At 41.0% G+C, this 23877-nt stretch overlaps 4 protein-coding genes across 9 annotated transcripts; 2 read left to right on the top strand and 2 right to left on the bottom strand.

The window, feature by feature from the left end:
• The first annotated feature begins 682 nt into the window (after positions 1 to 682).
• On the top strand, positions 683 to 16255 carry LOC108133963 (contactin-2). 6 transcript variants are annotated; one of them, XM_017254089.3, is made up of 7 exons: positions 683 to 1164; positions 1255 to 1450; positions 12544 to 12680; positions 12757 to 13227; positions 13341 to 13470; positions 13929 to 14078; positions 15619 to 16255. In XM_017254089.3, the coding sequence occupies exons 2-7, from the start codon at positions 1387 to 1389 to the stop codon at positions 16032 to 16034; spliced, it is 1368 nt and encodes a 455-aa protein (XP_017109578.2). In that variant the 5' UTR covers positions 683 to 1164; positions 1255 to 1386; the 3' UTR covers positions 16035 to 16255. The 6 variants fall into 6 exon arrangements, with proteins under 6 accessions (XP_017109578.2, XP_070132379.1, XP_017109576.2 ...); XM_070276278.1 differs by lacking the exon at positions 13929 to 14078 and having other exon boundaries at positions 684 to 1164; XM_017254087.3 differs by lacking the exons at positions 13929 to 14078; positions 15619 to 16255 and adding an exon at positions 15264 to 15441 and having other exon boundaries at positions 684 to 1164.
• Gr9a (Gustatory receptor 9a) lies at positions 10984 to 12335 on the bottom strand. Its single transcript, XM_017254090.3, has 3 exons — positions 11526 to 12335; positions 11316 to 11468; positions 10984 to 11260 (listed from the first exon to the last, which is right to left on the bottom strand). Exons 1-3 carry the CDS (start codon positions 12333 to 12335, stop codon positions 11183 to 11185), a joined length of 1041 nt encoding a protein of 346 aa, XP_017109579.3. The 3' UTR covers positions 10984 to 11182.
• Positions 16256 to 17876: 1621 nt separating the features above from the next.
• Yp2 (Yolk protein 2) lies at positions 17877 to 19515 on the bottom strand. The gene is made up of 2 exons (XM_017254082.3): positions 19220 to 19515; positions 17877 to 19153 (listed from the first exon to the last, which is right to left on the bottom strand). The coding sequence occupies exons 1-2, from the start codon at positions 19437 to 19439 to the stop codon at positions 18084 to 18086; spliced, it is 1290 nt and encodes a 429-aa protein (XP_017109571.2). The 5' UTR covers positions 19440 to 19515; the 3' UTR covers positions 17877 to 18083.
• A 1301-nt stretch (positions 19516 to 20816) lies between these two features.
• On the top strand, positions 20817 to 22689 carry Yp1 (Yolk protein 1). The gene is made up of 3 exons (XM_017254074.3): positions 20817 to 21099; positions 21322 to 21710; positions 21783 to 22689. Exons 1-3 carry the CDS (start codon positions 20880 to 20882, stop codon positions 22482 to 22484), a joined length of 1311 nt encoding a protein of 436 aa, XP_017109563.1. The 5' UTR covers positions 20817 to 20879; the 3' UTR covers positions 22485 to 22689.
• The last annotated feature ends 1188 nt before the right edge of the window (positions 22690 to 23877 follow it).

The raw sequence follows: 23877 nt of genomic DNA, 5'->3' as shown, positions 1-23877 counted from the left end.
GTTTTAGGTCAGTGTTCAATGTTTAGTGTTAAGACGGGTTGAACGAACCCCTTCTGCTTTTTTTTAATGCCGCTCAAGGAAGTACTCAAGCATTGACAGCTGTTTGTGAGGAGGCGAGGCAGGACCTTGGTGGAGCCTGGGAAGAAGGTTGCATCGCTCACATGCTTGCCAAGGTGATTTGAAAATGACAGCTTCAGGGAGAGTTGCACAACACGGCGTATGAAGTATGCGCATGTTGGAGTGGTTTGGAGGCTCGACTGGTAGCCTGAGTGGGCTAAGTGGGGGTTGGGGGGTGCAAGTCACGCAGGGTGATAAGAGGTGGTGGGGCGGCGCAAATGGGACCAAAAGTCACCAATAGTTTACATCCACTGACACGCAAACCATTGCAATCGGTGATGCCGCCAACTTTCGATAGTTTGGATCAATCAAATTAAAATATGGCCAGAAACCAATTACATATAGTTTGTACTAGCTCTAACCCAGTCCAGGATACAGCTTCTAATAAAGTTTTGAAAATGCATAAGTCTAGAAACCATAAAAGTATTTTCAAGGAGGAAAAGTTACTTTTGCATTTGGTTTTCGTTTCCTATTTGGCGGCTTTTTTGCCAAGTTTGTGGCTCTGACAGGCGACTTACCGAAGACTCTCGAACGAAGCCGAATGCTGCTCTGCTGCTGGCTGGCTATTTTGCTGTGTCAGTCGAGCAACACAACTCGAACGCAACGGTAGACGAGAAAAAAAGCACGGCTAATGCCTCGTGCTTCTCCAAGCCCCAAAACCAAAAACAACAACAAGGCGTCGCCGAAAACAAGAGCAATGGCAGTTGCAGGAACCACATATTCTCGTCAACCATTAGCTAATCTGCAATTAAATTAAATTAAACATATTTTTTTCAAGTTTTCTTTGAATAAAATAAAAAGTTACCGTTCTAAATAACAACTTATAACTAATAGTGCAAACAAAAAAAATAGCAGCGCCCGCATTTTGAAGTTACGTCAAAAGGAGTTAGTCGCGAAAGCAGAATACCCGAAGAGCGTGAGGGAGAGATCTGACGGAAAGGCAACGAAAGCACAACAGGAGAGCACGCGATAAACGAATTCAACTGTAATTGGGAAAGGAGAAAAAGAGTGAAAGCAGTAGCAGAGGAAGCGACAGCGTCAGCGAAAGTAGAAATTTGTTTTTGGCGCGTCGTTGTCGCCGCATTTGGTTTCCTTTTTTATTTTTTTTCCTTGTTTTGGCTTTTGTTTGCGTTTTAGTTTTTGCGTTTCCAGCCAGCCGGCTTGGCCATCGAGGCGATAAACCAGCGTGTGGGCAGTGGGAGAAGGAGCTAAGGAGGAGCAGGCGAGGGAGGCAAAACCGAAGGCTTATGTAAAGCGTAATATGGAAGCATGTCGTCTACTTCCAGCTCCGTGCTAGCGTTGTCATCGTTTAATCTATTATTTTTCACCCAAGGTAAGAACCTGACACTTTACATAATCTCCTATCGGCTTCCTCTTCGTATTAGACTTCTCCAAAGGCACTCGGACATGTAACTCGAATTCTGACTGAACAAGGTTTCCCACTTGGCTTCCGATTGGTCCAGTACAATATGATCCTCTGGTCAAAAAAAAAATGGCTATAGATTTTGAGGATTCAGTTGGTTGGGCCAAGAAACAATAAGAAATATTAATAATCCAGATTCTCTTAGCCAGGCTAAGATTCTCAGAAAATAAAATCACTCTAAGGGCACTCATGCCGTATGAATAATTTTGTTGGCTTATTGAAAAACACTAGAATAGATCTGCGAGAAGGTATCCGTCATTGCTACGTATTATGACTCATACCTATACTTATTACACAAATATTATTTAAAATATTTATTGCTCATTGGTAAAGGCAGCAGCTGGCTTTTTTTCAATTATTGTGGGAGCATTTCGTCGTATGGAGCAACGTCGCATAGCCTAGTCTTATTTGGCATAGACGCGTTTACATTTAACGCGTCAGCAAGTTGAATCTTGATGGCTCGCACAGCTGTTCCTAGATGTAAAATGGTTTTTTTAGTTTTCTGTTTAGTTTTGGTTTAGAACAGTCGCCAGACTAAATTAGATGCTTAAGGCCAAGCCAAGCGCTAAAAATTGGAAACGAAATGTGGCAAAGCTATAGAGGGATGGAAACAAAGGGCAGTCTACTGGCAGTCAAGGACTCTTCGTGGGGAATATTGCCCAATCAAACAAAACGCTGTTGTTGACCCAACACTGTGGTTTTGACACTTGCACCACCACCACACAATGTGGGAGAATATGCAACAATTTTCTTTGTTGTTTTGCAAGGACTGAAACTATTTTTAGGTACTTACGAGCCCCCACACTTAAGCTACCCAAAGAACAATTGGACTGGATTCCAACTTGCCGATTTGAAAGGGGTCGAAGACTTCAATACCGTCGAAAACCTTTTAACTATAGTCCCAAAACTCCAACCATTTGACTCTTTGCAAGCCAAATGCAATAACATACCAAATCTCATTTATTTTTAAATATTTTCATATTTTTAAAAAGGTATACCTTAAAAAGTCCCCAACATGAGGAATCTTTTGACAATGAAATCATAACATGAAACAGTGGTTTGGTTAAGGCCAAGTCTTCAATGCCAATGCCAAGTAGTATATGTTACCCACACGCCTCAAAACCTGTTATCCTTGTATTTTATTTAACTTTAACCCATAGGCAGACACCCGCACCCAACAAAACAGAAAGCCTGCCCTGTAATGTAGGCAATCAAAAAATTCATTTTGCACTTATGCCAACCGACAAGTTCAACAAGTGTGACCTACCGGGCCTGAAATGGATAAGAGACAAAATTAAAGACTTAGTGCTGGTTCTGCAGTCAATTACCTGCCTTTTGCCATCCTAGCCCTTATTCTTGCCTCATCCCTTTCTGCGTCATCTCCTTCCAACAAAAACGGCACTGGATTTATGTAGGAAAAGGTTTGGAGTTGGTTTATTCCACTGTTTATACAAAAAAAAAGTGGTACGAGTCTAAATACAAACTGTCGAAATAGTGGCTTTTATTTGTCGAGGCCACAGTACGTTGTGAAAAACTTTTCCCGAGCTGAGCCAGGACGTGGGATGAGTTCTTGTCGTGACCTCGTGAGCCGATGGCATGCAAAATGCAACTAATTATGAATTTTAATTAAATTTGGCGTTTTATTTTGTTTTTGTGCTACTGCTGTGTTTCCCGTGGGCAATTGTAATAATAAAGTGTCTGGGGGAATTCCCACCAAAGTTTTCAGCCCTATCCCCTCTCTCTTGCCAGCTCTGTGACTTTCTTCTACTCTTTGGACTTTTCGCATCACTTTCTCTTGACATTAAGAGGCACACCCACAAAGAGCTTGGCCCGACTCGGCTGGGATAAAAATAAAACAGGAAAAAAAGAACATTGAATGGCTCTTTGTGGAACCGACCAATCCCACCATCCCAGCTAGGCTTCAAGAGGTTGTTGTTCGTGTTTCGTTTGATTGGGCCGGGTTCATGGCATTTTGACCCTGGAGGATTGCATTTCGCTTTTGAACAGATACGGAACAATACAAAATTCCAACGCCACCGTCACCGCATCCAGAAAATGTTGGCATTTTCAGAATGCAAGTTCAACGAAAAATACAAAATTCGGTTTTTATTTAAGTAATCTTATCAATATTTTGCCAAGGCCAAAAATTCAATACTCAAGCTGTGAAATTTTGCAAAAATTTGTGATAAATTAACATAAATTTTTCACACTTATTTCTCTTGCAACCATGTACATATCAGGGGAAATGTTTTGTGTGTTGTATTAGTTTATTTTACGCACGGCTGCTTTAATCTTTATTATTTATTTTATGGTAAATATAGTTGGATTTTAAATGACCGTTCCTGCTTTTCTCGGACAGATTTCATGTTTTGTTTAAAGGAATTATATTGTGTAGGGCAATTAAGGAGCCAATCCTATCACCATCGTCCTTAAACGTTGGCTCAGTCCCTCAGCCTTCAGGACTGAGCAGTCCTTCAGTTCTCTGTGCTCAGTCCCTAAAAAGGTTTTTGGCGAAATTAATGCTCTTGTGGCATAAACTGTATTGGACATTGGTTATTAAGAGCATTCTATGGTCGTTCTAAGCCGTTCTAATGCATTATTAATCATTCCCATACAAGTTTCAGGGATATTTTACGGGTCCACTGAGAGAAATGCATTTACATTTTTATTGGGTTTCCTTCCTTTTAAAATATTTAACTTTCAGTCTGAACCATTAATCCTTTTTCCCAAGTGACTGCCAATGTACTATATTCCCGAATACAAAGTTGTTGTTTGCTTTTATTTGCCACATGTGGAAGAGAAAGTACCACACATGGAATGCACGGAATGCAATCGAAACTCGCCCTGGGAATCATAAATGTTGCAAAACAAAATTCCACTCAAAAGTTTTCACCATTACCCAGGATATTTGTCCAGGTGTATAGGTTCGCGTGCAAATATTCATCGTTTCATTAATCCAACTCGAAACAGGCCCTAAATTAAGTTGATCCGATTTGCTTGCATGATATTATTTACGTGGCTTACATACCCACGCGTTTGGAACAAAGACATGTACAAACATATATAATTGTCCTTAGTATCTCTAGTGTCTCTAGTAGCGGAGTATCTTAAACGATTCCTGGATCGATTCCCCACCATTCTGCATCAAAATCCAGAGAGAAAATATTTTTTAGATTTTTTGTCCATTTTTCATGAGGGGATTCCTCGAAAATGGGGTTTTCCCCTATAGGGTCCACAGTGATGGCTATATCTTCCCCAATTCTCATCCGATTCTCAAGCGGAGTACCTTAAACGATTTCTAGATCGATTTGCCACCATTCTGCATCAAAATCCTGAGACAAAATATTTTTTAGATTTTTCGTCCATTTTTCGTGAAGGGATCCCTCGAAAATGGGGTTTTCCCCTATAGGTCCACAGGCATGGCTATATCTTCCCCAATTCTCATCCGATTCTCAAGCGGAGTACTTTAAACGATTTCTAGATCGATTTACCACCATTCTGCATCAAAATCTTGATACAAAATATTTTTTAAATTTTTTGTCCATTTTTCATGAGGGGATCCCTCGAAAATGGGGTTTTCCCCTATAGGGTCCACAGTGATGGCTATATCTTCCCCAATTCTCATCCGATTCTCAAACGGAGTACTTTAAACGATTTCTAGATCGATTTGCCACCATTCTGCATCAAAATCCTGAGACAAAATATTTTTTAGATTTTTTGTCCATTTTTCGTGAGGGGATCCCTTGAAAATGGGGTTTTCCCGAATAGGGTTCACAGTGATGGCTATATCTTCCCCAATTCTCATCCGATTCTCAAGCGGAGTACCTTAAACGATTTCTAGATCGATTTGCCACCATTCTGCATCAAAATCCTGAGACAAAATATTTTTTAGATTTTTTGTCCATTTTTCATGAGGGGATTCCTCGAAAACGGGGTTTTCCCCTATAGGGTCCACAGTGATGGCTATATCTTCCCTAATTCTCATCCGATTCTCAAGCGGAGTACCTTAAACGATTTCTAGATCGACTTGCCACCATTCTGCATCAAAATCCTGAGACAAAATATTTTTTAGATTTTTTGTCCATTTTTCATGAGGGGATTCCTCGAAAATGGGGTTTTCCCCTATAGGGTCCACAGTGATGGCTATATCTTCCCCAATTCTCATCCGATTCTCAAGCGGAGTACCTTAAACGATTTCTAGATCGACTTGCCACCATTCTGCATCAAAATCCTGAGACAAAATATTTTTTAGATTTTTCGTCCATTTTTCGTGAGGGGATCCCTCGAAAATGGGGTTTTCCCCTATAGGTCCACAGTCATGGCTATATCTTTCCCAATTCTCATCCGATTCTCAAGCGGAGTACTTTAAACGATTTCTAGATCGATTTGCCACCATTCTGCATCAAAATCCTGAGACAAAATATTTTTTAGATTTTTTGTCCATTTTTCATGAGGGGATTCCTCGAAAATGGGGTTTTCCCCTATAGGGTCCACAGTGATGGCTATATCTTCCCCAATTCTCATCCGATTCTCAAGCGGAGTACTTTAAACGATTTCTAGATCGATTTGCCACCATTCTGCATCAAAATCCTGAGACAAAATATTTTTTAGATTTTTTGTCCATTTTTCGTGAGGGGATCCCTTGAAAATGGGGTTTTTCCCTATAGGGTTCACAGTGATGGCTATATCTTCCCCAATTCTCATCCGATTCTCAAGCGGAGTACCTTAAACGATTTCTAGATCGATTTGCCACCATTCTGCATCAAAATCTTGAGACAAAATATTTTTTTGATTTTTTGCCCATTTTTCGTGAGGGGATCCCTCGAAAATGGGGTTTTCCCCTATAGGTCCACAGTCATGGCTATATCTTTCCCAATTCTCATCCGATTCTCAAGCGGAGTACTTTAAACGATTTCTAGATCGATTTGCCACCATTCTGCATCAAAATCCTGAGACAAAATATTTTTTAGATTTTTCGTCCATTTTTCGTGAAGGGATCCCTCGAAAATGGGTTTTTCCCCTATAGGTCCACAGGCATGGCTATATCTTCCCCAATTCTCATCCGATTCTCAAGCGGAGTACCTTAAACGATTTCTAGATCGATTTGCCACCATTCTGCATCAAAATCTTGATACAAAATATTTTTTAGATTTTTTGTCCATTTTTCATGAGGGGATCCCTCGAAAATGGGGTTTTCCCCTATAGGGTCCACAGTGATGGCTATATCTTCCCCAATTCTCATCCGATTCTCAAGCGGAGTACTTTAAACGATTTCTAGATCGATTTGCCACCATTCTGCATCAAAATCCTGAGACAAAATATTTTTTAGATTTTTTGTCCATTTTTCGTGAGGGGATCCCTTGAAAATGGGTTTTTCCCCTATAGGGTCCACTGCGATGGCCATATCTTCCCCAACTCGCATCCGATTGTTAAACGATTTCAGGATCAATTTGCCATCATTCTGCATCAAAATCCAGAGACAAAATATTTTTTAGATATTTTGTCAATATTTTGTGAGGGGATCCCTTGAAAATGGGTTTTTTCCCTATAGGGTCTACTGCGATGGCCATATCTTCCCCAACTCGCATCCGATTGTTAAGCGGAGTACCTTCAACGATTTCTGGATCGATTTGCCACCATTCTGTATCCAAATCCAGAGACAAAATATTTTTTAGATTTTTTTTCAATTTTTTGTGAGGGGATCCCTTGAAAATGGGTTTTTTCCCTATAGGGTCCACTGCGATGGCCATATCTTCCCCAATTCTCATCCGAATCTTAAGCGGAGTACCTTAAATGATTCCTGGATCGATTCTCCACCATTCTGTTTCAAAATCCAGAGACAAAATATTTTTTAGATTTTTTTTTCAATTTTTTGTGAGGGGATCCCTTGAAAATGGGTTTTTCCCCTATAAGGTCCACTGCGATGGCCATATCTTCCCCAATTCTCATCTGATTTTGATTCAAGCGGAGTACCTTAAACGATTCCTGGTTGATGCCGATTGATTCTCCTCCATTCTGCATCAAAATGCGGAGACAAAATATTTTTTAGATTTTTGTGAGGGGATCCCTTGAAAATGGTTCTCCTTTTAGGGTCCTTAGAGAATTAGACTTATTAGACTTAAAATGCAGGGCTTGAAAGCCGAACATGATTAATATTATTAATTATGATTTTTTCCTGTTTAAAAGGTATTTATTATCCTGAAACTAAATTCAATTTCCCTTTCTTAATTGACGGAGAAACAAAACGATTGGGCAAGATTAATTTTTTCATTCTCGTATTTGACGTGTGCCTTGCTTAAGGTTTCGCACTAGAACCTTATCGTTTGCTTTAAATCGTTTGCTTTAAATTTTATCGTTTGCTTTAAATCCAGTTAAAAGTCTACAGCTGAGGCGAAAAGGATAAGTTTTTTACAAGAGCTCTTCAAATGACTCGCACAGATGCTCAAAAGGGTGCTTCAAAGCTTCCTTTTTGCCAATTGCCTGCGATCTCACAGTTGGGAACCATTATGAAAACTTTATTCCTAGTTGCGTCGAATACACACAAGTGTACAAAGATCACTGAATAGTAAACAGAGTTGGCCATACAGTCCTGACCGCAAATTATGCAAAAAGGGCGCAGCAGGCAAACAAGAAACGTAATGGCAACTGGGGGAACATTTTCAACTACAGTTTTACTTGGTTAAGAAAAAAAGCAGTCTTCTAGAATTTGAATCATTCTAAAGATGTTTTCGCTTTACCTGAACTTCGGGCCGTGTCATAATTTGTACTTGTTGTACTTAGTTTACTGTACTGAAGTACAGACCTTACTGTTCTTTATTTGACACAAATCGAGGAAGCTGCTTAAATAATCAAGCACTGAAAAGAGCAACAGGAAGGAATTTGTGCTGGCTTTGGTGCCCAAAAGTGGGAATAGAAATGGAAAGTGAGGCGAAATCGGTAAAATATATTGAAATAAGGACGAAAGTCAGCCGTTCTTCAGTTACCGCCTTGTTTTAAAAGCAATCGGCAAAAATTTTTCATTCTATAATGCTTTTAATTTAGCTGTCATTCCTGTTTCTATTTCCCCCCTTTTTGTCACTTCAGTCACTTCGTTTTCCGGATAGTTTTCTTTTGCTCGAATATAGTCATGTTCCATCTTTAAAACAAGAAAGGAAAGCTAACTTCGGGCGGAGCCGAAGTTTATATACCCTTGCAGTTAAAACCGGATATATATCGCAAACATCGGATATAGTTGGCCGATCCTTATGGGAATAGGAATATATAATCCAATTTATTTCAATACAAAATCTAAAACAAGAAAGGAAAGCTAACTTCGGGCGGAGCCGAAGTTTATATACCCTTGCAGTTAAAACCGGATATATATCGCAAACATCGGATATAGTTGGCCGATCCTTATGGGAATAGGAATATATAATCCAATTTATTTCAATACAAAATCTAAAAAAAGTCCCAAACTTCTATCTTCAAAAATACGAAAGTTGATATTTCTACCAAATACCATTTCCGATCGTTCAGTTATATGGCAGCTATGGGATATAGTCGGCCGATCCTAATGAAATTTGGTAGATTGGATCAACTGGCCAAAAATATAATCTGTATTCAGTTTTAGCTTTCTATCTTCAAAAACACGAAAGTTGGGTCATTTCCGATCGTTCAGTTATATGGCAGCTATAGGATATAGTCGGCCGATCCTTATGAAATTTGGCATGTCGTAATGTTTTGCCAAAAAATGCTCTCATGTTAAATTTGAACTCTCTAACTTTAAAAACGTCAAAGTTATACCATTTCCGATCAATCAGTTATATGGCAGCTATAGGATATAGTCGGCCGATCCGGGCCGTTCCGACTTATATACTGCGTGCAAAGGAAAGAAGGGTGTGTGCAAAGTTTCAAGACGATAGCTTTAAAACTGAGAGACTAGTTCGCGTAGAAACAGACAGACAGACGGACAGACAGACGGACAGACGGACAGACGGACAGACGGACATGCTCATATCAACTCAGGAGGTGATCCTGATCAAGAATATATATACTTTATAGGGTCGGAGATGTCTCCTTCACTGCGTTGCACACTTTTGACCAAAATTATAATACCCTCTGCAAGGGTATAAAAAGCATAGGTGTCGCCCGCCGGGCTGTCTGCGGGTTTATTTGCCTGGATTTATTTGCTTATTTTGTCTGACAGAGACAAAGAATCGCCCACTTTTATAGGGTGAAGTGGGTGTTTGTTTATGGCAAAATCAATGCTAAGCGAGTCTAAAAATAGAAACTGGCCAAAATGCGTCACTATGTACGAGTTGGCCAAAAAGGCCCTGCGCGACCTAATTAAATCGTTCGACAATTGATGGCTTGGCCCATCGGCAAGAAAGTGAATGATTGGATGATTGAATGACGAACTAATTGACTGATTGACCTTGCACTAGAAAAAACGAGATTGCTGGTTAAGGGAAATACTTTTCTTAGGACCTTAAAAATAAGCACCCACTTTCCTTAATTTTAGGAAGTGTTTTAAGTCGAATCCCTAAATCTATGTAGTTTTTTTTACTGTGTGGCAATTTAGTCGCTTTCATTGTCGATTTGTGTGGAAATCAATTAATTGACGTCAGCAGAAGTGTGAGTGGGGGTGGCTCCTGGGAGTTAATAGGTAGTCGGCCATGGGTCTAAAGGCGCATCGTGTGTCGAAGCAAAACAACAGTGCATACTTTTCGACAAGCAGATTGTCGAATCGCCTTGCATAACCCCACACATGCGAAGAGTACTTTTGTTTTCTTTCATCCCCTTCCTCTTACTACCTAGTGGAGCTTCCGGTAAAAGCTTCCCACTCTCTCCCTCATCCCCCTTGAACATACATATGTACATATATACATATATATGGCCATTTTTGCTTGTGTACAACTTTATCAACATTATGGATGACTGACTTACTTCTGTTTCCAACTCGGGCAAGGTTAACCCCAAAAATTATTTGTTGCCTTACTTTCCAGCCATTTGTACTTGTTTCTCGTCGTGTTCTTGCGAGAACTACAGACGAGCAAGTATATTAAGTTCCGTAGTTACAGGGACTCTTTTGTTGGATCATAATCATGTCCAAAATATTGTTATTGCTACACATGTCTATGGATGGATATAAGGTTTATAAGTTTATTTAAATTTACAAAAGTCGCCAATACAAGTTTTAATAAATAATTCCCAAATTGTATTCCTCTTTAAAAATAAACTTACTTCCAGACTTGTTACATAGATTCGCCACATCACTAGTGTTTTCTGTGGCACCCCTGTATATTAAGGAAAGGAATCGCCTTCTTCTGTCTTTTCTTATTTAATCATACCATTTTATTCCGTTTTTTCTGATGCCTGTCGAACAGTCGAAGAAGAGGAAACAGAGGAAGCGGAAACAGGCATCACAGGCATAAGTATTTAAGCAGTGCATGCTACTTTTTGGGTACTGCATTTGTACACGAGTGACCTTCGCGTGTCGGGGCAACGTTTGTACAATTTCTGAGTATTTTCTGCACGCTCAGGCAGGCACAAAAGCAATAACGTTGAAAAATTTGGGATTGTGGGTGTTGTTGCTATTGACAAGCGAATCATGTGTTATGTTTTCACCTTGGCTGATGACCTCTAACCCAAATATTTGATTTATTAACCGTTGATTGGCGGTCTGATGAGGGAAACGAACTGCATGAAAATGACCAGAGCCTCAAGCATGAAGAAGAATACCTTTTTGAAATTAAAATGGTTTTAAATTAGTCTCGAAACATTTTTTAAAAGTTACCCCTGCCAAGGTCTGGAGATTCAGGTGGTAGATACCACAGATTTCGAACTGTATGGGATCCTGCATGATCTGCAGAGAAAACTCCTCGATCTGGACTCTCTCATTATGCGTGTGTACTGGTCGATCCTTGAGCTGAATTTGCAGAAGTTTCGACTGCAAAGTGAGTGTTTCATAAAGATGGTTTTGCATCCTTCTTTGCCAGAAACTCACCTTTCCAACACATCGGTGGCAGGCAGCACACAAAGTTGATAGCTTGTAGATAGTGGGGAGGACCACGTAACTGGCCATGGCTACGAGCAGCCAGTTTTCGGGCATGTACTCCAGATAGTCGCCCATAAAGTAGACGTTGCACACTATAAGACAGTCACCGGTGCACAGGACATTTAGGAGGAGCAGGGAGAAGCCGTAGAGGTGGGTGACTCTTCGCGACAGCCTGGCCAGGCGGGCGTAGTCGGCTTTTAGGGTTTGATAGTCCACCAGATCACTTTCCTGAGCTTTGCGCAGCAGAAGTTCCATCTGATAGTCAAGGCGCTCCACCAGGAGCTGGATTTGCAGGTAGCGACCTCGAACCGCTTGGGTGCTGTAGGCGTAGCGGAGGTTCTCTAGGTACATTCCGCCCCATACCGCCGACCAGTACCCCACAAGGAGAATGTAGCAGATCAGCAGCATTTCCAGGACGAACTGTCTGTAGAGAAAGCTTCTGGTCCGCATTGCAGGCAACTCCTCTAGGAGGCGATAACTCCGCCGGCTTTCGACAATTGCTCCCAAAGCGATGCCCAAGTGGAGGACCCTGTATGCTACACTAACGCTCTGAATGCTCTGAACAAAGTATAAGGTGAATACCTTGCCATAAGTCTCTGTACCACGAAAGAATCTCCTTATTTGGTTGGACAGCTCGGTTATAACCATCAGGAGGAAGCAAATGCCAAAAAGTCGTCCCAGGCGGTTGCCGTTCCAGCCACAGGCCAGGCCCAGGAGCTGAAAGTAGCCCGAAAGACAGTGTTCCAGCCACCAGGACATTGGGTCAAAGACTAAAACTTTTTGGGCTTCCACAAAAGGGCTAAAGTCAGGGTTTATCTGGCAATTAATCAAAGTGTTCATCGGGTATACTGTCTATTACTAGTTGGGGTTGGGTTTCCAGGGTTACCATCAAGGTCTGTAAGTAATCAATTGGAGAATCCATTGAATTTTCAACTAAAAGTAATCATTTGATCTTAATTTCTTGCAGTGCTCACGGTGCTCAGTTCGACGATCAAGTACAACGAATATGCCACTGACAAAGGCGGCAATGTGAGCATACCCTGCATTGCCCAGACCAACATAATGTGGGTGAAAGAGCACGGCAACAACAGCACTATAGTTCAGGTGCGTACAATGTACAAGCATTGGTACTTACCTCATCACCTAATCTATTTCATTCCCCTTACCATAAAAAATACAGACTGGTCGTGTTTTGGTGTTGCGCAATGTCAGTATCGCGGACTCTGGCATTTACGTGTGCTTCGCCTCGTTGCCACGCCTATCAACAACGCCTGTTACTAGAGCATCTGTAAAACCTGCCACATCAGCAACTACCTCATCAGCAGCAAAGAAAGAGGATGGGCAGGGTGACAGGGATGGCGGCAAGGAGTCACCTAAGGATTTGGAGCAAGAGGAGATGGAATACCAGGCTTTCCAGCGTACTAGACTCACCGTTCGTACGGTTCCCGGCCCGGTAACCCAGCTTTACTTCAAGGCCTCCACCATCCTTGGCTTTCTCATCTGGCGGTTCAACAAGACCCAGTCCGGGGGCTACCCGGTGCGCAGCTTCACGGCTGAGTTCCGAAACGTCTCCTACAGCTCTCCGCCAGCAAACAGCACTTTCGAGCATGCCTGGAGCCGAATGGATCCTATCAACATAGCCCCCAATGTGGTGAGTTTTTCGGCTTAGGATATATGGATATTTAAGGATATGTGTGGTTCGTTTCCCATTTACATTTAATTTATATTAATTAATCTTATTTAATTCTTTTAATCTTAATACAGCGTCAAATGGAAGTATATCGACTGGCACCTAACACCACCTATGAGTTTCGGATATGGGCCAATAACGAGCTGGGTAGCGGAGAGGTGGTCACCACGAACGTCACCACTCTGCCAGAGACCAAAGAGGAGGGTAAGTACTCCCGGTCCGAGGTTCAAATCTGATTTCCCTGAATTCTAGGCTAAGCTAGGTCAATCCGCGCTATATTATATGTCGTTGACTATATTTGTACCTATTACTGATTATTTTTGAAACATATTTTCGATGTGTAAACCGTAAAACGTAAAAGTAAATCGTTTCTTAGCTGGTCATTCCTAATATCCGATTGGTGTGGACATCCTGCGAGGGGGATTGCAAATAATTCCGCCAATACAAAGAGTCGCTCTGAAATTTTGCAATTCCTGTCGCGGAATCAACTCTAGTTTTTTTTTTTGATTGGTAGCGAAACCCAAAAATATAGATCATTGTTTAGTACATCCAATTTCAATATATTTTTATGGTAATTTTCGTTTTGCATCTATCTCTTTCTCCCCTTTCTCTCTGTGTGGATCTTTCCGACCTCTGTCTCTCTTTTTTTATCTCTGACCCAGATCTCATACGCCTTATAAAACCCGACTTAGACAATTTCGATCCACGCATTTGGATAGTGGCTGTCAGCATTGTGCTCGGAACCCTTGTGATATTAGCGATTGGACTCTGCATTGTGCTATCCAAGGAGTGCTATCAGTCAACGCAAATGGGTACAGACTAAGTCGATCAACTTTAGACCAACTCCAAAAACTCCAGACTCAGCTCCAAAATCCAGTTTTAAATAATCGAATTACCTATTGACTATCATCACCTTTAGTGGCGGAATATGTTTTTTTTTATTTTCCATATTTTGATTCATTTCATTTCTATTTAAAATAATTTACCACATTTAAATGCAATGTTATGTATTATTGCTATGGCTATTGATGTTGTTTCTGTGTCGTTGTTGTTACTATATTATTGTTGCTGTTGACGCTTATAAATTTTAATGTATGAAAGTTTATTTTGCTTTAAGATTTGTTACATATAGTTGCGTCGCTGGTTGTTTTTTGTGACTCCTTGACCAATTGATATAAAAATGTTTCTGTATATACAAATATTGTGAGGATCTGTAAATAAAATTACAGATAAAAAAAGGCTTTCGAACAGGTCATAAAACCGCATTTACCGGTTCCTATAATCATTGAAATATATAATAAAAAAGTTTTATTACAGCCTCAGAGCGAAAAGTTTTTTTCAGTAAAAGAAAGTTACTTTTTGAAATAAGTTTTGTAGGTTTCGATTAGAAAACGCTTGTAAATGAAAAAAAAACTGGCAAAACCATTTAAAAACTAATTAGAAGCTCTTAAATTATCAAACCCTAATTTTGTTTTTCATGTATGAGTAAAAGCCTTTATAAAGTAGCGTCCTAGACCAAAGAATAATAAGCTTTAAGCACTTAAACTGTGATAGCCAGCACTCGTAGCCGATAATCAGTTACTGATTTAAACGAAATCAAACTAAATAGAAAACAAATAGACGCCTCTAAATAAATTTTAAGCTCCAGCGAACCAAACTTTTGCTTATAGAAATCGTTATATAAATATATGTATAATAATATTGTAAAATGCCTAGAGACCAACGAAATGCTTTATTAATGTTGTAACCATATATGTAATTACCTCTTAAATATAATATTGTGTTTTTTGCATTTAAAACTTAATACAAACCCCAAAAAGAGCACGAATATTAAACGTTCAAACGAGAAATACAACCATGTTTCGTTGAGTATTTGATTAAGTTCTTTTTGGAGATACTCCAGCTTGGATTGTAATAGAAGATGCACTCTTCAAAAAACACTGTATACTTTATACTTTATAAACTACATCATAGACATAAATCGCATACTTCTTTAGCGAAAGAAAATTGTTGCTTGCATTACGCATACGTCCTGTGGGCCCAGTGCGCCGTTTTTAGGCTGAAGTGTCGCTTTTTACAAGTGCCACTTGGCTGAAGCGCCACAGTCGCTTGTAAATATTTTCGTTAAGCTGTTGCACACACAAATACACGCACACTCCCACCCACAAACACAAAGATATCCCCTCCAAATATAAAAGGTAAAGTACTGAACAATTAATAAAAAATTGTCTAATAAATGTATTTTTTCTCTCTCTCTCTTTCTGTCCGTCTCTTTCTTTTTTTTTTATCTACTTCTATGATTTACTATACCTTTATGTTAATTTTAATATTTCAACTGGAACAATCTTGAAGAACTGCAAGATGGTTGGGACAGCATTGAGCTTATACCGAATATAATACTTAATCCCGGTTTCAGTGAATCTGATGGGGCAGGAGAGCCAGGTGCCGAAAGGGAGGATGCAGAGGGGGAGGATGAGGGAGAGGAGGAAGAGGAGGTCATAGACCAGGCTCCACCCTTGGTTTTCCCCCGCACTATTCTTTTCTCTCCGCCCCAGGGCCACCAACTGCAAAACGCCCACGCTACCGCTGCCCATTTGCACCACTCCCATTATCCGCATTACCCAAACCGCCGGCAGAACTACAACCCGCATCACCGAAGACGCGACGAGGAGGAGGAGGAGTACGAGGAGGAGCAGGAGCCCACCATAGAGCGGTTCAAGCGAAAGGTGTCGGTCTTCTTCACCGGTCCCACCATCAAACGTATTTGAAAGTACAAACACTTGAGCCCCAGGTTGTTGATTGCTGTTTGATCGACCGATAGTCTACAAAATAAATAAATAGTTTATAAAAAAAGAAAGAGCTTATCGGCCAAATATTATTTTTATTAGGTTTTTGCTTGAAAGCTAGAAAGTATAAAAGAACATCAAAGCTAACCATGTCCCCTTTGGTTTTTGCTCATTTTTGCTTATTCAGATCACAAGTTATATAATATAAAAAGATATATATATACTCTATGTTATAAAGCATACACTAGTATTATACACTGAAAACAAATATATTGCTGTGATACAAATTCAATTAAAACGACATTATAAGAACTCAAAACCTTAGACACACAATTTAAATTATGAACCATCATGAATTTTGCTGAAGCTCTTAAAAGAAAAAAAGACCCAATTGCATATTGCCTGGTTAAAAAATTTATCTGAGTTTTAAAGATCCGATCAGATCAGAAATATACAAATTATATATGTATATACGTATATTATATTGCAGACGTGAAAGTTGGCTTAGAGATTCAACTTAAAAAAATAAAGAAATGGGATCTACCTTGGTTCTTTATTATTTATATTTTAAAATCTCTGATCCCAAAAATACTAAACAGATACTTTGTGGCATTTGGGAAAAATTAAATGGTAAGCTGTCTGATTTTTTTCAAAAAATATTAAATCAAAATTAGTATAAAAGAATATGCTGCAAAGGATCTCTTATAGTCAGGACATCGACTATAGCGTTCCAATTTATTTCGGTTTTAGGTTCGAAACGATTTAACAAACTGTGAAACAATTTTATAATTGAGCAAATATTTTGCACTGTAGAGCGCACCAAACGATCTATTTATGGATATATAAATATATTGATAAAGAAAAGTTTGATACAAATTTTAAATAAAAATGAAAAATTGGCTTTGCCTCGTGCTTTAGTTCGGCCTCACAGCTAATAAAATAAAACCAAAGAGTATGAAATTGTAAATGAAAAAATATATATAGTGATAGTTAATGTAGCTGAATAACCAAATATTTTAAATGATAAAAAAAACTGCTTCCACACACAAACATCAATAAAAAAATAGAACCCATAACCACAAACAATGAAATTGTTATAAAAGATAAATCAAAACTAATTTTAAACAAGCGATTATTGTGTATATGTATATATACAGACTCAAAACCAATATGAAAGGACATATAGAGGAGTGTTGTACATAGAAATATTAGGTATCTTAAGAAAGACTGTAGTTACCTATTAAGACACTTTGGCCTACGCTATTACCAGTTCCTTGGTTCGATATGATAGGCACTTCAAAATGTATTTATTTTTTGCATCGACCTGCTAAAGCTATCCAAAAACACGTATACAGAAATACATACTATATATTTTAATGTAATTCGGAATGGGTACTTAACATAAATGCAAAGTAAACCAAAAAAGTTGAATATCATCTGACTCAATTGCTTATTAAATCTTTCCTACGCCCTGATCGTAAACTCTTCGCTGAATTCCGAGTCCTAACAGCTTCGGTTTGGGGCATATTAGTACTGCGCTAGCTCCCCAAAATATATTCGTATCCGATCCGACTCTAAACGAGGCAGATAGGCTTTTTAACACCAATGAAAATCAAACAAGAACTTTGAAAAAAACGAAATAAAAATAAATCTAAGTTTACAATCGAAATTACAAGTATTTTTTACAAGGGAGGCTCCACTTATTAGTTTTCTTACAAATATTATACACCATTCTATTGTGATCCTTGGAATTGATTTTGAGGATCTTTGAATGGATTTAAATAACAATAATTACTTAAATAAAATAAAAGAAACTGTGACAAATATTCTTTAAAAATGCATTGGTTTTTTATTGTTTGACAAAAAAAAACGAAGCGTATTGTATTAAAAATAGTGGATGGGAAGTTGATATGGGTGGTGGGGATGGGCTGTATTGATCGGTCGCGTGAGGGGTGTGCGAAGGGCGATCTGGGTTGTCATCTTGACCATCCAGGACATCTGACTCCAGAGTTATAAAGCTCTGGTGCCGTTCTACTGGCGGTGGGATGCCTGGGAGGAGGACTGGCGCCACGGCTGGTGGACTGCGTGATAGCCGGACTGGGTCTGGGCCGGGGTACTGCGGCCGAAGGGACTCTTCGAGTTCACTTGGAGCATGTAGTCGCCCTCGAGGTCGAAGTCGGTGGCGATGCCCATGTAGGCGCGCTTGCCATACCCCTTGTTTTGCTTGTACTCTTTGTAGGAGCTGGCGGCCACCGAGGGGAAGTTTCGTTCGTTTCCGGGGCGGACGGACTCAGCGAAGTAGCGGGTTGCACGCATAGCGGCCTCCACGACGTTTTCCGCTCCGGGCACACCGGTGGCAGGTCCATTGGGGTAGAAGTCAACATTGGCCAAGCGCTCGGAGGTGCCCATGCCGTAGGCCGAAGTGTGGATGGCATCGACAAAGTCGGCGTCGCCGCGGGCCAGGCCGGTCAGCTTCTCTTCAGGCTTGCCGTAGATCTTGGAGGGGTCCAGGGCGGTGATGCGGCGCAGTTTGTGTCCGGTCTGGCGGGTGAACTGGCGGCCAGCGACTCCGGCGACGTGGGCGGCGGGGCCGGATCCGATCAGATGGATGATTTCCTGAGGCACGTTGACGGTATTGGTCAGTTCCACGAGACGGTTTCCAATGATTTCGCCAATCCTCTCGATGTCTAAGGTTGCGTACTGCTCGAAGTTCTCGATGGCATCGCCCAACTGAATCACGATCAGGTCTCCGGTCTTGGTGTCATCCTGGTCATCGTTTTGCTTCCTGCGCTGCTGCTGCTCTTCGGAAGAGGAGGAGTCGGAGTCGGTACCAGGGTAGGGCTGGAGGTTGTAGCGTTGCTGGTAGGCCTGTACCAGTTTGCGGGTGGCTTTCTGCACCTGGGAGGATTGCTGAGGCAGACCCTGGATAAAGATGGTCACCTCATCGTCGCCGAAGTTCTGCTGGCGTTTCACAGTCTGGACGAAGTTGTTCAGGTTGAACTGGATCTTCTGGCCATTCTCGCCGACAATGTAACCGCGTACTTGGCTGGGTTCTGGCTTGTACTCTGGCTTAAAGACTCCATTGAACTGGGAAAGGTGGTCTAGGCATGGGATTTAAATTACTGATAAGCTGCCAGATTTTCAATGAATAATAAATGTAAACTTACAGAGTTTGTCCAGTAGAGAGGCTCCCTCCTCAAGGCTCATCTCCTGGAGCTTGTTCAGGGTGACCTGCTTCAGGGAAGGCAGCTCCTCAATTTCCCGGGGGCTTACCCAGTTGCTGGGCTGGTCCACTCCGTTCAAGGAGTTAGAGCGGCTCTGGGGATTGGCCATGACAGAGGCCGCCAGGAGACAGGCCATTAGGCATACGGTGCGCAGAGGATTCATTTTGGGTTCCGTTCCGGGTTCCGGCTAGGTAAGACTGTTTCAGACACCGTACTAAACTGTACTGCATGCCCCTGACTGCAAATCGGCGCTTTTTATAGGTCCCGAAAAATATATAACTTTTCATGGAAAACCAAGAGTCAGCGATATTGCACACGCGCCGGAAGAAATTGATTGCGATCGAATCGATTTAGCAACCGCACCTGACTTCTACCCAGATCAGCAGAAATTATAGACATTCTCTGATTAGGCAACAGCTTGATGAGTTTTGCAATTCTCACTTTTCTATTTTCTGTTGACAATCTGATATTGAAAATTTCTTCGTTTCCTATTCATTTCACGCTTATGTAATTTCGTTACCGAGATTTTGGTTAAGGAAACTTCTCTTTTAAAAAAAATTTTAAAGATGAATATTTTTGCCAGTCTATGGCTTGTGCGCTACTTTGATCGCTTTTTAAAATATATCAGTTCCTAAATGCCTTGCTCATAAATATCTTCCATTTGATACTTAAATAATTTAATGCTTACATCAATTCTTATAAAAGTATATAAAAGATCATAGATAAATATAGAAAAAAACGTTATGTTCCTTATCAAATGTGGCCTGATAATAACCCAAGTGTAGAACGGGAAAATATCGGTATAAATTATAATTTCAAAAAGCAAAAATTATTTTTGCTTGCTGTTGCTATTTGCTGATTCCTTTTGGTAAATTTATTTGGGAAAATATATGAAAGTCTATGAAAAAATACTGAAATTAATATGTATAATATTATCTGAAATTAATATGTATGTATACTTTTCGTTTCATTTCATACATGTATTATAAGACCCCAATAAAATCTTGTAATCTCCCTTCGAAACTAAAAATTTTCCATAAAATATCTTATCAAGTGCAAATCTGGAATCAATGAACTGATTTGTCCTTGAATTAAAGATGAAAACTAAATTGATGCAAAACTACTGGGGAACTTGGGAAACAAATAAAATCGAAAGGATTATTTTGTAAATTGGTAAAGTTTAAAAGGAGCTTAAATAAGTTTTGTATAGAATCAAAGCAAGATCCCCAAGCTAACCTAAGACTTAGAAGATGTAACAAACAGCGGAAACTACAAAGTAAATACAATTTAATAATATTAATTAAACGATTAGCAACGGCAATTGTCGAGTCATCAATCGCATCAGCCAAAGGTAAAGAGTCTTATCGGTTGTGTAGGAAATTTAATATATTTGAAGGCAACTCATCCGATTCCCAGGCGGGAAACCTTACGTTGCAATGGAATTTATTGCTGGCACCAGCAAAAAATAGAATAGATTTTTCTATAGTCACATATGGGGCTACTTTGGGTATATAAGCCCCTGTCTTTGAGTTCCAAAATCAGTTCAACTCGCTCTGTGTTGAAGTCGCAATCCCGGAACCGAACCCGAATCCGAACACGAACCATGAACCCCATGAAAGTGCTCAGCCTTCTGGCTGTCCTGGCGGTGGCCGCCATGGGCAAGCCCAACAACCGCATGGACAACTCCGTTAGCCAGGCCCTGAAGCCGTCCCAGTGGCTCTCCGGCTCCCAGCTGGAGGCCATTCCGGCAGTGGATGACCTTACCCTCGAGCGTCTGGAGAACATGAGCCTGGAGAAAGGAGCAGAGTTGGTTCAGCAGATTTGTGAGTAAATATTCGGATGTCTTTATTGGCTTTGAAGCTCTCAAAATTTTTGAGACTTTGCAGATGAAGAAGATCTAACAGATTTTTGTAACGACCCTTTAAGTTCGATTTTTGAAACCAAAATTTTTAGAAGTGTGTCCACTAAAAAGCTTTAAGTGAATCTTAAATTATTTTGATATTTACTTTAGAAAATAAATTATAACAGCCTCTAACTTTTGACAGACCATCTGTCTCAGATCCACCACAATGTGGAGCCCAACTTCGTGCCTAGCAACATTCAGGCTTACGTGCCCAAGCCTAATGGCGAGAAATTGGCGGCTCCCCTGAACGAGATGATCCAGCGCCTGAAACAGAAGCAGAACTTCGGCGACGATGAGGTGACCATCATTCTGACCGGCCTGCCCCAGACCACCGAAACCGTTAAGAAGGCCACCCGGAAGCTGGTCCAGGCCTACATGCAGCGATACAACCTGCAGCAGCAGCGCCAGAAGGGCAAGAACACCAACCAGGACTACGACTATGGAAGCGAGAAGCGCAACCAGCGCACCAGTAGCGAGGAGAACTCCAGCGAGGAGGTTAAGAACGCCAAGACCCAGAGCGGAGACATCATTGTAAGTTTTTTGAATGTTCAACGTTGAGTTGCTAAAGAAAATAACTTAAATCCTTGATTTCCCCTTCGTTAGGTGATCGATCTAGGCTCCACCCTGACCAACTACAAGCGCTACGCCATGCTAGACATTGAGAAGACTGGAGCCAAGATCGGCAAGTGGATCGTCCAAATGGTCAACGAGCTTGACATGCCTTTCGATACCATCCATCTGATTGGTCAGAACGTGGGCGCCCATGTCGCCGGAGCCGCCGCCCAGGAGTTCACCCGCCTCACCGGACACCAGCTGCGTCGCGTCACCGGTCTGGATCCCTCCAAGATTGTAGCCAAAAGCAAGAACACTCTGACCGGACTGGCCCGCGGCGATGCAGAATTCGTTGATGCAATCCACACATCCGTTTATGGCATGGGCACCCCTATTCGCTCAGGAGACGTCGACTTCTACCCCAACGGACCCGCCGCCGGAGTGCCCGGAGCCAGCAACGTAGTGGAAGCTGCCATGCGCGCCACCCGCTACTTCGCAGAGTCCGTCCGCCCTGGAAACGAGCGCAGCTTCCCCGCCGTCCCAGCCAACTCCCTGGAGCAGTACAAGCGCAATGATGGTTTCGGCAAGCGCGCTTACATGGGCATCGACACCGCCCACGACCTCGAAGGCGACTACATCCTCCAGGTCAACGCTCAGAGCCCCTTCGGCCGCAACGCTCCCGCCCAAAAACAGAGCAGCTACCATGGCGTTCATCAGACGTGGAGCAGCAAGGACAACAAGGACTACGAATAAGGACCACGCTCGCATTACCCCCTCCCCTCCCGCAAACCACAACCGCGACCCAGCTCGGGACCGTGGACTGGAAAGCCTGTTAGTTTAAGTCGATTTGAATTGGCATTTTCTTGAGTAACTTTTTGCAAGCAGAGCTCAAAATTCAACATGCAATAAACGCAAAAGACTCTTTTTGAAAAAGAGCTTGAACGTAAACAAATTAAAAGTTGTTTAAACTAAAAGGGGGATAATAATCGCCAAATCGAATGAAATGGCTTCAAATGCATTCACTTTAAATTTTAACAAAATCACAAAACTTACCCGCTGTACATCCGTGGCGTTTATTTCATATTTTGCTCCCTTTTCTCTTTTTCGGTTTTGTATGCGTCTTGTTTTGCAAAAAGTTCCGTTATTAACCAGCTGTGCAATAAAATTTTATTTCGGCGCTCAATCACTTAAAAACAACTCTAAACATTTTATCTTAAAACATTAACTGAAATTAATTGCGTAGACTTCCAATATTTCCATATATGTAACTTTTATTTAATAAAAATACACTTATTGATAAACGAAACCCGACACTGCACTGACTCCTACAAGGACCTTGTCGAGGTTGCGCCTTGTCCGATCTAACTGCATCGTACGCAACATGTCGTGTTGGGACCAAATGATCATTGCAACGCAACCATGTTCGAGAATTCGATTAGCACGCAACATGTCGTTTCGCAACCATGTTCGAGAATTCGATTAAGTTCGACTTAAAAAATGCTCTTTAACTATATCTTCCCCAATTCTCAATCGGGGTACCTTAAACGATTTCTAGATCGATTCCCCAACATTCTGCATCTAATCCTAAAAGAAATCATTTTTTTGTCCGTTTTTCGTGAGGGAATCCCTTGAAAAAGGCCTTTTCCCATATATGGCCCACAGTGATGGCTATATCCAATTCTTCTTCTTCTCCAATTCTTAACCGATTCTCATGCGGAGTACCTTAAACGATTTCTAGATCGATTTGCCACCATTCTGCATCAAAATCTTGAGACAAAATATTTTTAGATTTTTGTTTCCATTTTTCGTGAGGGGATCCCTTGAAAATGGGGTTTTCCCCTATAGGGTCCACAGTGATGGCTATTTCTTCCTCAATTCTCATCCGATTCTCAAGCGGAGTACCTTAAACGATTTCTAGATCGATTTGCCACCATTCTGCATCAAAATCCAGAGACAAAATATTTTATAAATTTTTTATCCATTTTTCCTGATGGGGTCCCTTGAAAATGGGGTTTTCCCCTGTAGGGTTCACAGCGATGGCTATATCTTCCCCAATTCATATCCGATTCTCATGCGCAGTACCTTAAACGATTTCTAGATCGATTTGCCACCATTCTGCATCAAAATCTTGAGACAAAATATTTTT

Source organism: Drosophila bipectinata, chromosome XR (genome assembly GCF_030179905.1).
Source record: "Drosophila bipectinata strain 14024-0381.07 chromosome XR, DbipHiC1v2, whole genome shotgun sequence".
Classification (NCBI taxonomy): Eukaryota; Metazoa; Arthropoda; class Insecta; order Diptera; family Drosophilidae; genus Drosophila; species Drosophila bipectinata.
This window is presented reverse-complemented; position numbering and strand designations above follow the sequence as displayed.